At 34.0% G+C, this 15297-nt stretch overlaps 1 protein-coding gene across 6 annotated transcripts in view; it reads left to right on the top strand.

Annotated features, from left to right (window-relative positions):
• The first annotated feature begins 1128 nt into the window (after positions 1-1128).
• Positions 1129-15297, top strand: part of LOC142342532 (kinesin-like protein KIF28) — a 41398-nt gene continuing 27229 nt past the window's right edge. For 2 of the 6 annotated variants that reach the window (XM_075393921.1, XM_075393903.1), the window contains exons 1-8: positions 1131-1437; positions 1503-1541; positions 9175-9248; positions 9518-9554; positions 9894-10018; positions 10257-10335; positions 10606-10856; positions 11203-11355. In XM_075393921.1, coding sequence (XP_075250036.1) covers positions 1421-1437; positions 1503-1541; positions 9175-9248; positions 9518-9554; positions 9894-10018; positions 10257-10335; positions 10606-10856; positions 11203-11355 — 775 coding nt within the window. In that variant the 5' untranslated portion in view covers positions 1131-1420. Of the gene's footprint in view, positions 1438-1502; positions 1542-9174; positions 9249-9517; positions 9555-9893; positions 10019-10256; positions 10336-10605; positions 10857-11202; positions 11356-15297 lie in introns of all 6 variants that reach the window. The other 4 variants (XR_012759176.1, XM_075393913.1, XM_075393888.1 and 1 more) reach the window with 3 other exon arrangements.

Raw genomic sequence — 15297 nt, 5'->3', positions numbered from 1 at the left:
CCCCCAGACGCACGTGCAATATATTTACATAATGATTTACTATGTAATGGCACGTGCTTTGCAACTGGGGGGCGCATAACGTACTGGGGGGGGGGGGCACAAAGGGAAAAGATCCAGAATCTGTTTAAAGATACCATTCGAGCAATGTAATGCTTCAGTAGTAATTATTGAAATGATTCAGTGATGATTGAAACGATCTAGAATAAGTCGAAATCCAGAAAGCCAATGGAAAATTTTTTTAGTAGCCCGGTCTTTAGGCATTTAGGCTTTACAATAGCTTACCAAATGCTTCATTAATACAATTAAACATGAAAAGCGAAATGCTTTTGCTGAAAACTTGCAGTCAGTCGCAATTTTGTAGACTGAGTGATCAAGCCTCGAAACTGTGTGGCTGTCAAAATCTGATAATTTTATTAGTTTCTGCCAAACCTACAAAACTTGGAGTATGCTTGCAGGACCTTAACCTGCATCAAGATCAACTTGTCAGTGGTGTATTTGAAATTATCTGTTCAACGGGACTTTTTCATCGGTTGTGTCAGAAAATTACGGGCAACAGAACGTTGTGGTCACAGTTACTTTTTAATGAAAACATGCATATACAGATGTCAAAATGTTGGTTGAGATGAAAACAGGCGGATCGCCAAGTAATGAATACACTGTCTATTTTGCTTGCTGGCAATTATAAGATGGCTGATAAACTTTGAACGCCGATAGAATGAAAACGGTCATGGTTAGCAACACTGTCATCAAGAAACTCATGTCTAAGCAACCTTCATTTATGGCTGTTCTATTTTACAACCTGCTTTTCATTCAATTCAGAAATCAATACTTGAGATCAGAGAGCACAAATTAAGGTGCCTTCATTCAGTATTGTTTTCGAGGTTGAAAAAACTGGGTGTAATGAAGCAAAAAAGACGGCCTTCGTAGATATTTGAATAAATTGTATCAATATTACATGTATGCATTTTTTGATCTATATACGTCAATGTTTTTAGCCTGCTTATTAATGTTGTTGTTGGTGTGTTGTAGCGTGATATAGAAAGGTGCGTAAGATGGCACGTGGAATTTTAGTAGCCACAATTTTCTTCAAACGGTTTGATAGAAAAAGCCTTTTACAGTAACGTGTTTCATTGTATTATATATGCATGGTTTTTTATCATATAAGACGGTAGTATGCGCTTTGTAATGCATCTTGTAAAGATTGTTTTGTGACAAATTTTTGAATTATAGTAAAAGTGCGTCAAACTGCGTCAGCTTATTTTGTTGACTGATTAATTTAATTTTGCCAAGATTAGTTTTTGACTTAGCTACATTACTCAAGAGAATCAGCAAAAACAGAAATTTGATTAACTTCACAGCTGATCATACGAAGTAGTAATTGACCTGTTCTTGGCATTCAGTACCTGCTGAAAATACAGAGATGTCTGACGGAGAAGCGTGAGTAGAATATACTTTTATAGCGACAGCCACTTTACTGGGAGAAAAACATGTTCTGTTTACAGAGTTCGCGTTGCAGTACGGGTCCGTCCCTTCAACTCCAGGTAAGACCTTCACGCAATTTTAATTCTAAAAATTTGAAAAAATGGCTACCAGTTAATCGCATGCAATATCTATTAGTTTTAATTCAGGCTGGACTCAATGCAAAAGGGTCCACAGATTTATGTTATGAGAATATACAACACAATGTTATAAGAATATACAACAATAAGAATATTCAACACAATGTTGTTATATGGCATGTCACTATGTAAAATATAGCACGTTGGTGATCGTAAAATTTTCAAACCCGCGAATCTAGAAACGAAACAGAAGCTTTGAGAGGAGTTAATCATTTTTCATTTCTCCTCTGAGACCTGAGTTTACAAAATTGCAGTGGCAGAGATACCGCAACCTATTTTAGGCGTCATTAAATGGTAAAATTATTTTTAAATAATAAAAAAACATAGTTGAAAAGAAAAATTAGCAAACCTCAAAGATCATTTATTCAAATTTCAAATAATTGTCCCAACCCACTTAAGTGAGGGAGGAACCAGATGCTCAAATGGGTTTATATGTTGAGTCAATTTTGGCTGATCGATGTATTTCATCGTAGAGGGTTGTGAGTGGTATCATTAGAAAGCAAGCCCAGCTTAGATTATATAATTGAAAAGGTTTTTTTGAATTTCGTTTTTTCCACAGAGTTTTCGAATTTTTAAAGTTCTGTGAACACTTGACTGATTTCGTTGATTTTGTTCACATTTTCCGTTTTCTTGTGCATTTTCTGCCAATTTTGCTCAAAAATATGTTAAATTTTTTAACGATAGTGTTGTTGGTTTTACCTCTAAAGATAGAAGAGAGTTGCTGAACTATTTGATGCATTTCTTTGACTAAATGTTTTGCTAAATTTTTCTAAATTCAGACTATTTCATCATTGACGGCAGATACGATATTAGCATCGCTCATCATAAAATTATCAATGGAAACGATCTTACGAGAAAAAGTAGCACGATAAAAAACAGAAAAACCGTCTTAGGAGGAGTAACGAAAACTTTTGGTCAAGCAGCTCCAAATCATTCAATTTGATTAGCAAACATTCAAATATTTTAGACCCAGAGCAAAGAAGATCAAGAGTTAGTGACCTTTTCTGGTGCTGCTTTCTACTGAGATATGACGAAACTAACTCGTACAGTTGGAGAATATTATGCTGATGCCAAAATTGTAACCTTCCATTAAAAGTGGCAGATGCAAACCCATTTGTAAACTTAATATGTGGGTTCTAACAGCACTGTACTCAAATACAAAGCTCTAATCTACTACCACTACTACTATTATATATTGCCTTTTTTGTGACATTATCATTATCCATAATATTGGGAAAAATTACTTGTTCCCAATGTGGGAAAAAGAATAGAAAGGCCAGTTTTGGTCTAATGTTTGTTATGTACAGCCCCAAAATAATTCGGATGGTACTGAGTAGCTATATTTTTTAAAGTTATTTTTCTATTTTGTTTTTGTGTTAGTTACCGAAAAAATTGAAATCAAAGTTTACCGATGACCGGTCCAATTGATTTCAGAGGGAAATTTATGGAGAACTATCTAGTTTTTAAATTGGAGGGTTCAGCTCGTTTCGACTTCAAAAAAATACTTGTTTTCCAAATAATGAATGGATTATTGAGCTTTGACACTTTTTTGGTCAACTTGTGACTTAAAGTGAGCAAAAATTGCTTTTATTGCCTTTTTAATTGATTCCAACTAATTTTTCCTCCAGTTTACGTTCTATGTATTAGTTTTTGGCTTTGATTCTTAGAGTTCTCACAAAAAAATTCCGATTTTTGAACTTTTTTATCTTTGAAATTATTTTATCTTAACTTGTCTTATTTTTGCAAGGTCATATATCACATTGTTGGCATTTAAAATGAAGTTAGATGTGAACATATCAATTTTTTCAGAACAAAGGATCAAATTTTCTGGTTTCTGTTGATAGCTAAAGTTTTTAGTGACTTTTAAATACAATGTTTCAAAAATTTTAGACTTAACATCCCATTTTGCTGCTCTTTTTGTGTACTTGTTACCTCTTCTCATTAATTGCCGATTGCATATGAATTTTTTGTGATGAAGACAGGCATAATTGAGCATATCTAGTGTTTTTATTGTATTGCTTATTGTTTTCACGGCTTCGACACCGGTTTTTTATAAAAAATTTATTGATTTTTTTTGTCTGTGTTTGTTTGTTTGTTGAGACGCGTGATATATATTGATTAATGACGGTCTTAATGTCCTAATATGGAGGTATGAAAGGAGAAGAACCTATTAATTTATTTGTTGATATCTAATGGTTTCCTTATAACTTAGCCGGTTTTGTTGTTTCTTGGCTTTTTGTTGCCTATCCTCATTAAGTCTCAAAAACTGGTGCCGTGTTTTTTTATAGTGAAGTGATAATTAATATTTCATAGTTTTTGTTTTTTGACGCATATTGCCGAGCCTCCTTGCTCTTTTTATGTTCATCAGGCAGCGCATTGCTGAAGTGGATCCACCTGTTATTTCGAAAATTAGATTTTTTCAAAAAAAGGTTTCGAAGCAATAATTTAAAATTTAATAAATTACACATTTAAATCAGATAAATTTTTTAATTATTTCGTTGTAGCGAAGCCACAGTGGGGTTATTATCGGTCTTACTGTACGTTTTTTACATCCTTGTTAAATCCAAGAGTTTCGTTATTGTCTCTTGTTTGGGAGGTCTGTCCAAATCGTTGCGAGACGGAGTGAACAAAAACGGTATAAACTGATAAAGCCCGAGAGCTGGAAATTATTTCGGAGTTTCAAAAGCTTATATAGAGTCTTTGCAATGTGATTTGACCTTATTAGGAAGGCATATATTCAAGTTATAAAGGGCAGTTATTAATTTTCCCATAGTTTGACCAATTTCAGTTTTTTCGCGAACTGGGAGTTAATTGTGGTGGTCGATCGCAGTTCTTTTGCTGTTTTTTAGACTTCTGATAAATTTTATTGGTTCCAAAGACATAACCTATTAATGCTTTCCTTGTAATGTCAGCTCACACTGCAAAGACTACTAGCTTTTGAAACTCCGCCATAATTTCAAGCGCTCGGGCTTTATCAGTTTATACAGTTTTTGTTCACTTCGTTCACCATCAGAAATGATCAAAAACCTTTAGGTGAACCTGATCATTTTCCAAATTTGATGAAATTATTTGTCCGCTAGGCTTCGGATGGTCAAAATTTTTTAAATAATTTTTAGAGGAGCTATGTAGATATTTTTTTGAATTGGCTGGTCCTGGAAACATTCTCACCATAGTTCTGTCTGTTTTGCCTGTGATTGAAGACAGTTTCTTATATTCGTAGGTTGCAGGTTTATGTGTGTATGGATGGTTAGTAGCTATTGTTATTAAAAGCATAACTGAAAACTATTTGACAAAATGTAACTTTTGTCAGCTAGTTTTCAGCTAAATTTTGCCAGCTTTTCAAATCGCTTTTTCGTCTTTTTGTTCCGACCCCACTTTAGTTGGAGGGATGAACTATAAACTCAAACGGTTTTTTTGTTCAGCCAATTTTTGGGCGATCGATATATTCACCGTAGAGAGTTGTGAGTGGTTTCATTACAAAGCCCGTCCAGCGTAGTATATAGAACTAAAAAATTTTTTGAAATTCGTTTTCGTGGTTATATCAAGGTTTAAAGTTTGCCGTTGTTTTTGTTCACATTTTCCGTACTTTTAGCCGAAGTTTTTAATAATTTTGCTGCAATTTGTTAAAACTGTCCCCGATAGTGTTATTGGTTTTACCTCTTAAGAAATAGGAGGGTTGCTGATTGGTTTTATTCGAGTTTTGTTTGGCTAAAGTTTTGATAAGTTTTTAGCTCATTTTGTTCAATTTTGCCAGAAGTAGAGATCTTTAAACTGCTAACACCATCTTTTTACACTCCAAAAGAGGACTATTTTTGTTTCCACTTTCTATAAGTCTTCTTCGAATTAAAATATTGCCTGTTTTTGCTGATTTAACTCGTTTTGTATCCAAAATGCCATCATTTTTTATGTAAAAAAGGGCTAATTTTGCTCTCAGTTTCTTATATTCGTAGGTTGTTATATTCAGTTTCTTATATTCGTAGGTTGCAGGTTTATGTGTGTATGGATGGTTAGTAGCTATTGTTATTAAAAGCATAACTGAAAACTATTTGACAAAATGTAACTTTTGTCAGCTAGTTTTCAGCTAAATTTTGCCAGCTTTTCAAATCGCTTTTTCGTCTTTTTGTTCCGACCCCACTTTAGTTGGAGGGATGAACTATAAACTCAAACGGTTTTTTTGTTCAGCCGATTTTTGGGCGATCGATATATTCACCGTAGAGAGTTGTGAGTGGTTTCATTACAAAGCCCGTCCAGCGTAGTATACAGAACTAAAAAATTTTTTGAAATTCGTTTTCGTGGTTATATCAAGGTTTAAAGTTTGCCGTTGTTTTTGTTCACATTTTCCGTACTTTTAGCCGAAGTTTTTAATAATTTTGCTGCAATTTGTTAAAACTGTCCCCGATAGTGTTATTGGTTTTACCTCTTAAGAAATAGGAGGGTTGCTGATTGGTTTTATTCGAGTTTTGTTTGGCTAAAGTTTTGATAAGTTTTTAGCTCATTTTGTTCAATTTTGCCAGAAGTAGAGATCTTTAAACTGCTAACACCATCTTTTTACACTCCAAAAGAGGACTGTTTTTGTTTCCACTTTCTATAAGTCTTCTTCGAATTAAAATATTGCCTGTTTTTGCTGATTTAACTCGTTTTGTATCCAAAATGCCATCATTTTTTATGTAAAAAAGGGCTAATTTTGCTCTCATTGTTGACTTTTATAATCAAAAATTGTCCGGAAAGAATTGGGGCGCAATCTATTTTTCAAATTTGTTTTGAATTTCTTTGCTGACTAAAACGAAATCAAACACAGGTTCAATTGACGCATATCCCATTTACATGAAATTGAGGTGAAATGAGTAGAACATTATAGCTTTTGATTATGAGTTCATTGTTTGTTTTTTGACAAATTGTTTTTAAAAAACCTTAAAATGAATTTTTGTGTTTCGCGTGCATTTTGTTCCTATTGCAGTCTCATGTCTTTGTCTCGGTGATAGAAATATTCAAGTGGCGTCCTTAAAAGGTATTAAATCTGTAACGTGTTTTCAATTGATATTTAATGACCCTTATGACGTTTTATTTATTTGTTTTAAGAAAATATCATTCAACTTTTGTCCTACGCGCCTTTCATATCAAACTACTGTCAACTTGTTGCTTATTTTCAGAAAAAAACAGGTTCATCTTTTCTCCATGGGAAATAAAATTTAGTTTCTATAATGGCTTGAATTTTAACTAATGAATCTTGCCTTTGGTACTACGAGTTTCCAAAATACGATTTTAGCATGAAGTTCATTTTATTCGCTTGATATTATCACATGACGTTTACAGAATGCACAATTCAACATATTTAATGTTCTTTGGGAATATCATAAGGCTTTTTCGGCTGCGACACCTTTCGCTCTCAAAACTTATTAGTTTTAAAATTTTGACTTCGTTCTTTTTTGTAGTCCTGAAAAGTATTCTAGATCATGAAAAATATCAGTTGCTTCTTTCGGATGCAAAAATGAACCAATGCAGTAATTTCAAATTATAGCTATTTGTTTTAATGACTTTCAGAGAAAACAATTTCAAAAATTAAAAGGATTTTTGAACCTTTGACCCTCTTTGATTTTATTCCTGATTTCGACATCATCTAATTTAGTCGCATTATTGATTGGTATCACCATTTTTTTGCTGAACCAAACTTGTTGGTTATATTTTCTAGAACGATGTTCATAGGACATAGATTGTTTTTATAAGAATTTTTTTGAGTTTACTATTTGGTCAATTTTTTATGTTTTTTTGTCTGTTTAACTTAGAGCCTTTACAATGAGAACCGATTGAAATGAGACCGTTGAAATGAGACCCAAGTGAAGAGATTAAACAACTTCAGTTGATCATAGGCCTTAATGGTTTTAAAAATATCTTTCTTAATGGCTTCAATACTGCTGTTTCGGAACATAGTTGGTTAAATTTTGTTCTATCCGTGTTTTTTTCTCTTTGTCTTATGACGTAGTCTCTTTTGGGTTCCTCTGGTGTTGCAAGTCATTCTCTTTTTGCTTTGAGTTGAAAATTTATGGTTTTAATGATTTTTGGAAGTATTTGTTTAAAAAAAATCAATGGATTTTTCAGCTTTGTCAATTTTTATTTTTCTTTTAGTAGATAGTTTAGTCTGTAAAGACAGGCCGTATCTTCTTGCTAGCAATTTTTAGCGATCTAAAATTCATTTTTTGACTGTTTTATTTTCAACTAATGGATTTTTGGTTCCGATAAAGCGCATTTTCTTTTTAAAAATTGTGCTTTTGAATATCTTCGAGTTTTTGAGGTTGTTCTTTGTTTCCTTGCCAGATTTGGAAAGTAATAGGGAAGCCCTATTGGCGTTGAATTCCTTGGTTGCGCAATTGAACTTACATTGTTCTGTGTAATAAGATAATTGTTCTAACGGCTGCGACTCCGTGCTCTTGCTAGTTTGATTTTTTATAGAAATTTTTTCCTGTTTTTCTTCGTTTTGTAACAAAATCGAAATAATGAACGGTCTGATTTGCTTCCTTAAAAGTTATAAATTAGTAGTTTTCAATTGCATCATCAATTATACGTCAAGAGGTATAAATGAACCCTTTTAATGATTTCAGTTGATACCTAATGGTTTCAATCACTTAGAAAATTATGGTTTTCAAATATTGAAAACTTTGCCCTATTTCTGAATTGTGTTCTTTCTGCAGTCATTTTTCGAATTGTTGCGGAGTCTCTTTAAGGGCAAGTTCGAAATCTTTTTTGTTAGGGTACATGTCAATTTTAGTTGAGGTGCTATTTTTTGCCGTTTCAATTTTGTTATTTTGTTGTCTTTTAAACATAGACATCGAGATTCCAGTGTAATTTTTTTTTCTATTTGACTGTCACTTTTGTCTTGTCCCGTATCCTAATTATTAGCAGGTTTCGTCAACATTCTGATGCGGAATAACTTTGTTCGTATAGTGGTTTGTTGAGCAATGTAGTGTTTTGAATGTTTTCTATATCCTGGTTTGGTAGCCATTAAGACAAAAATGCAAATGGGATGAGCGGGGTCGGAACATTATGTGCAAACACACATTACCAAGCCTCCTTGTTTTTTTCAGAATATAGAAGGTCTTTATTGCAATGTTATTTAGTGTTTTTTTGTCGTGCTACTGCATAAACAATGTCACTGCTAGGTTTTGGGTTTTCCAATTCTTCGCTATTTCAGGACTTGTCTCTTTTAGGTCTTTGTTTTTTTCTTTTATCTGGGCAATCTTTTTTTCGTCGCCGTAGAAGCTGAAACAACGGTACGTTGCTACATTTGGAAAAAATGGGTTAGTTTTGGCCGTTGTGTTGATCGAATTTTGTGCAGCCGACTGAAAGAGATGAAGCGGACAGAAAAGTATTTAAAATTGGATAACGATTTTTTAAAAAACGTCAATAATTTGATGGCTTTTTAATCGATCGCGGCATCAATTTGCAAAGAGGTGTAGCTAGCGGCTTTCTTTACTGTTTTTACTCTCACGTTGCTTTCTTCTTCGAATTTCTATGTCAACAGCTTTGACAGCTATCGCAAACAATTTGAAATAATGTTTAGGGAGAAATCAATGGGGGCCAAACTGATAATCAAGATGTCTGGCAACACCACATACATTACCAACCCATCAGACAGTATGACTTATTTTTTATTTGTAACTTGGAACTGTTTGTCCCCACCCGGTTGAATGTTAGATTTATAATTGATATTCAATCACTTTGCTGAGATAGTTTATTAATTTTAATAGATACTCGCAACCGAGTGGATTATTTATACACATTAGTTCAAATACACGCATTTGTTATGTACCTACACAATCCTTCGAAACAAAAAATTTCTGGAAAGGAAACAGATGAATGATTTCGCATTGGTGACAGTTTGATTTATTGATGGTGTGTTTTAGATGAGAAAAAGGACTTTGCGTTTGACTTTTCCTATTGGTAAGTAATCAGTTTACAACTAAACCACCTTGTTCAACAGCTTGAAGATTAAAGAAAATTTTCAAGTTAACTAACAGTAGTGTGAACAAAGTAAAATTAAAAGATGTTGTTGAAAAACATCCAAAAATTTCCTGTGAACTCAAAATGAATTTGGGCGCAGCAAGTTTCAAGAATCAATTTGTGATTTGTAGTGAATTCATAGAAAAAAAAATTAAATGAAAGTAAATTCTTGAAAGTAAAACCATAGAATTCATGAATCAGAAACAATTGTTTGTTTTCGTAGGGAGGAGTGTAAATATATCTGATGCTAATCGTCTGATGTCCATGTGATATTTGTAGGTCGCACGATGGGTACAAAGAGGACTCTAATGGAGTTCTGTTGAAAGATGGAAGCTCCAACTACGCAACTCAGAGGATGGTGTTCGATGATCTGGGGAAAGGAGTCCTCGACAATGCATTTGAAGGTATCTCCAGGTCATTCTAAATGACACAGTCTCGTTTGATAATCATTGATGAACTAAGAACACTAGGTTGCAAACCGAAGGTTGCAAAAAATATCTATTTTTTTTTCAAATTTTATATTCTATTGAAAGCAGTTTATGTAAGACCTCTTCTAAACTTGTTAGAAGTAGATTTCTTGAATGCCATTGTAAAGTGCTGCATTGAAAGTTGTTAAAGAATTCATTTGTCTGTTTGTTTCAGGTTACAATTGTTCTCTATTTGCGTACGGGCAAACGGGCTCTGGAAAATCGTACTCAATGGTCGGATACGGAGCTAACAAGTAAGCGTAAAGATATAAAAAATAATATTCTTAAAATTTTGATTACCATCATTCATTTAATCATTTTTGAACCAAATGGTATCCTATCCATTTTTTGGCATAAAAAGGTGTCGACTTGCGTATTAAGATGTTCATTTTTGAAATAATTCTATTGAGTTGGGTTGCCATCAAATGAGAGCTGTTTTTCGTACTTTGCTATTGAGAATATATATATATATATATATATATATATATATATATATATATATATATATATAATTAACTTTGTAGGGGAATTGTTCCGATCACGTGTGACGAACTGTTCAAAGCCATTGAGGGAAACCAAGACTCGAGCAAGACATTCCAAGTGACCTTTTCAATGCTTGAGATCTACAATGAGCAAGTGAGAGATCTGCTGACCAAGAGCACCCCCAAGGGAGGTCTCGCTGTAAGACAGCATCCCTCTCTTGGCTTCTATGTCGACAACCTGAAGAAAGTGCCTGTTGGAAGCTACAAAGAGATTGAAGCAAGGATGGACGAAGGTATCTATTCTTTTTGATTGGATTGTTTCAAATCGAACATCTACATCGTGTAGTCGGGAATAATTTTAATTAATACCTTACCGTAATAGCTTAGGGCACATTGAAAATTTTTCGTATCTTGAGGTTGACTTTAATGTTTCCAATTGGTTATGTAATTAAATATAAAAAGAAGTATTTGATCACGTGTTTATGTTGACGTATATCGCTCAGTTGCTACGAAACGATTTTTGTCACATTGAAATGGTCAGGACTACGGTCCCGATTTGAAGCCTTAAAACTGTTCTTTTTCACTTGGCAGGTATTTAATTTTCTCAAGGTATCCACCAATCTCAATTTGTGTGAACAGGTACGAAAAACAGAACGGTTGCTTCTACAAATATGAATGCGACTAGCAGTAGGGCACACACTGTAGTTACCATCACATTCGACCAGGTCACAGAGGCAGAGGATGGGTCCAGGATGAAGAAGTCATCTGTCATGAATCTTGTCGATCTTGCCGGTGAGTGCACTGCGCATCCTGATTGTTTTTTTTCATAACGCGCAACGTGTGCATTAATTTTCCTGCACAACACTAAACGTGTTTATCTTTTTTAATCTTAAACTTGTTAATGTTTACACTGCTGGTGACAGGTTCAGTGTTTTTGTGCGTTTCATCGGCTGCGGCATTTTTTTGGAAATTTTATGTCTTGGTAATAGTCAATGTCATGAGGTTTAAGAGTTGCAAAATTAGAGTTAATCTTAACACATGCAGCACAGTCAATTGATCTGTTAGATCGCAATAAAAAAACGTCACTTGCAGTGGCATGGTTTACTTCTCAGGAGGCAACATTATGGACACTTAACATTGCGGCATAAAGGTTCGTACGCGTCAAAAATTTTAACTTTGTCAAGATCTACTCAAAGTGGAGTTTTGGCAGCTTGATTATTCATTTCAAAGTTAGTTTATCTAAAACTCCATACAGACGTGATGCACTGGTAACATAATAAACGTTTATAAGAAGTTTAAAACATTGCAACAGATCGCTCTTACTGAAATGGAAACTACCTATTTCGCCTGACGTTAGTCGGTTATGTTCTCATGTTTTTTTATAGCTGCGAAGCTGTAAGCTGAGCGTAGCTATATTGCGGTGCTCTTGGTTTTTTTTGTTTCGTCGTCTGACGCTTCATTTTCGTTTTACATTTGTTCTAGAACATTCTGTCTCGTCACTGCTTAAATGACTTTTTCGCGCTTGATTTCACGCTTTCTGCGTGACCTAAATTGCGGTTATTCAGAAACAGAATCTGTTCCTAAAACAAAGTTGATTGTAAGAAAACAGATTGTATGGTCCGACAGCCGAGTGGTTAAGGCGACTGGCTGTTAATCCGGAGATCGCCGGTTCGAGACGCGACAGGGATACTTTTTTGCACCCAAAAACAACCTCCTTTGAAATAAACTTGTAAGTTTTATAGGCGGCGGCAATAACTATTATCAACTCACTTCTGTATCTTTTTCCATCTGTATTTTACGGCACGCAAGTCTATTTCGCAGCTATTCCGGCAATCTGCCGGCTATGTTTTTACTTAGTTATCGTTTCAAGATGTTTTAAAGCCGGATTTTAATTTGGTTTAGTGAATAGTTTGAATGGACCTAAGGGAATTTCAGGTCGGTTATGGAGTGTGCTGGCAATGTTTCTCACAATCCAAAGGAATTGGATTGTATTGGTGCGTTTTTAATTGCTCTCAAACAAAATCTCTAGCAATTACATTAGTCCTGTCGGTCTTTTTTATAGTAATTTTTCCTACTACCAGCTTTACGTTTGATAGTTTTTTCCTCTGGCCATTCGTTTTTCGTCCTCAAAAACGGGATAAACAGGTAGCACCCAGAGGTCATTAAGTGCTTTTTGCGCATTTTAGCTCATAGTCTCCAAGAATGCGATTCACATAAGCAGTTTTGGAGACTTAAACGTATGGTGTGAAGGGCGGTTCTTAGAAGTTGACCCTTCTAACGGGTCTCATTGGTTCCCTAATGGGGCGTAACAGAAGCTCCCTAATGTTTTCAATTGATATCTACAGGTTTAAACTACTTCGTTGCATTTCTTCCACAGATCATCGGCGATCTTCCTTTGCTCATTTACTGTTTTTAATGACAATTTTCAGTTTGCTGGTGAGGCATATTTGAATCTGTTTAGTTTTTTATTATACTTTGCGTTTTTTTCCATGCCTTTAACACTTTTGGTTTTCAATAACTATTATCGAGCATATAGTTTTCGTTTGTTTTTTTTTTACTTTGTTATCAGTTCACTCAATCGATCATCAATTCATTCGTTGGTTGCTAATGATGCCTAATTTATTGCTCTCAAACGAAGCTTGTAGCAATCATATTAGTCCTGTTGGTCTTTTTTATGCGATTTTTTGCTTGACCGGTTTTTCGGCTGACCCATTTTACTTTGCGACCTTAAAAATGGTACAAACAGGTAGCGCCCAGTGTTCATTAAGTTTCATTAGAGGCCCTTAGCCGCGTTTAGTGGTCTTGCAGGTGCTTGGTGTGGTGAAGCTACTGGGAAGGCCGTAATTTAAGGTTACGTTGTCATTTTTAGGAGTTTTTGAGCACAAAATCTTGCAATATTTCGTGGTTTTTTTTGTAATTTTTCGAGTTTTCTTGTTGGACACGTCTAAAATTGAGGATGTTTAAAGTTGATAAATGTCTTTTGCAAGACATAGTACTTTTATTGACCATTTTAAGAGCTATATTTTTTGCTACTCCAAACATAAATACGCATTTTTGTACTAATTTCAACAATTTTTAAAAGTTTTTACAAGTTTTTTAAAAATGTTTGTCAGTTTGAGGTTTTTCCAGCCCTAGATGTCAGGTAACCTCCTCTATGGATACTGCATAGTTTGTTGTGTTAATGAATGGTTTTAAACATTTAAAGATTACATATTTTACCTTTTTTTATTCGACATATATTGTCATTATTCAGGTTTTTGCAGCCCCAGTGGCCAGAAAACGTCCTTAAGGGTTTTATATTATGTTACTAAAATATTTTTAAAGTTTTTTTTCAAAATTGTGTCATTTTTTAGGTTTCTCCAGCGCCAAGAGCCGAGGAACCTCCTTTAGGGTTTTACAATAGGTTACTGTATAGTTTCTAAATACAATGGAATGTTTTTCAAGGTTTCAACACCACGAATTTTAGCATTTTTGTTTTTTTTTTTACAAAACTTACCTTTTTTTCAGTTTTTTTGACATTTATGATCATTATTCAGTGATTTCATCGAAACAGAAAATCTCCGTTAGGGCTTGATATTAAGTTACTGGAAGTTACTGCTTTTTGGCCATCGGTTAGTTTTCAACTTTTATTATCACCAATTTTTGCTTTTTTTCATGCAAGTTGAATTTTTTTTCAAATTTTTGGAATTATTTGTCGTTTTTTAGGTTTCTTCAGCCTCAAGAGCCACATAATCTCCTCTAGGGTTCGATTATAGGTTACTGGATAGCTTCTAGATTTAATGGAGTGTTCTTCAAGATTTTAATATAACGATTATAAGCAATTTTTTTAAGAATGTGCAATTTTTTCAAGGTTTTTGATTATTTTACTGTTTTTCTGCACCAGGGGTCAGGATCTGCTGCAAGTTTTGTTAGTAAGCTTGTGCATAGTTTATAGAGTTAATGGAATGGTTATCAACATTTTAATTAATCGGGTTTTAGCAATTTTTGATAAATTATTTTTTTTTCAAATTTTTGGAAAAATATTAACATGTTCCATGTTTTTGGATTTTTGCGCCAATGAAATTATTTAAGGCTTGCAATAGGGATATATGATAGTCTCTGGAGACAATTGAATTGTTCTGAAGATAATAATGTCACGAATTTTAGTCAGATTTTGTTAAAATTTGCTATTGTTTTTAAAAATTTATTTGTGTCCTTTTCCGAGTTTAACGATATCCTGGCCAACGGAACGTTTTAATTCTTGCGGGTGGTTTAGATTACAGAATTCCAGAGACAAAAAGTGGCCCTGAACATTTTTTACTCTGTGAATTCTGGAAACTTGACAGTTGAATTTTTCACAGTTTAGTTTTTTATATGATTTAATTACTAACAAGGCTAGAAAACTAACAATTTGCAGAGTCGAATCTCACCATGAAAATGATTTCTATCTCTCTCTCTCTCTCTGTGTAATGGTTGTAGTTTCTATCCTTCTCTTTCTCGTTCAAGTTTTATCTCTCTCACTTTATCTCTCTCTCTCTCTCTCTCTCTCTTTCTTTCCTTAACTCTTTTTTATGCTGCACTTCAGCTGCTGTTATGTGGGGGTGATGTCATCATCTATTACCCTCAATAACGCTGGATCATTGTAGAAATGGTTTATGATAAATTACTTAACGAGCACTTTTTAGGAAAGCATTGTTAATTGCTCTCAAACGAAGTTTGTAGCAATTATATTAATCATGTTGGTCATTTTTATGC

This window comes from Convolutriloba macropyga, chromosome 1 (genome assembly GCF_964194025.1).
Source record: "Convolutriloba macropyga chromosome 1, txConMacr16.3, whole genome shotgun sequence".
In the NCBI taxonomy this organism is placed as follows: domain Eukaryota; kingdom Metazoa; phylum Xenacoelomorpha; order Acoela; family Convolutidae; genus Convolutriloba; species Convolutriloba macropyga.
This window is presented reverse-complemented; position numbering and strand designations above follow the sequence as displayed.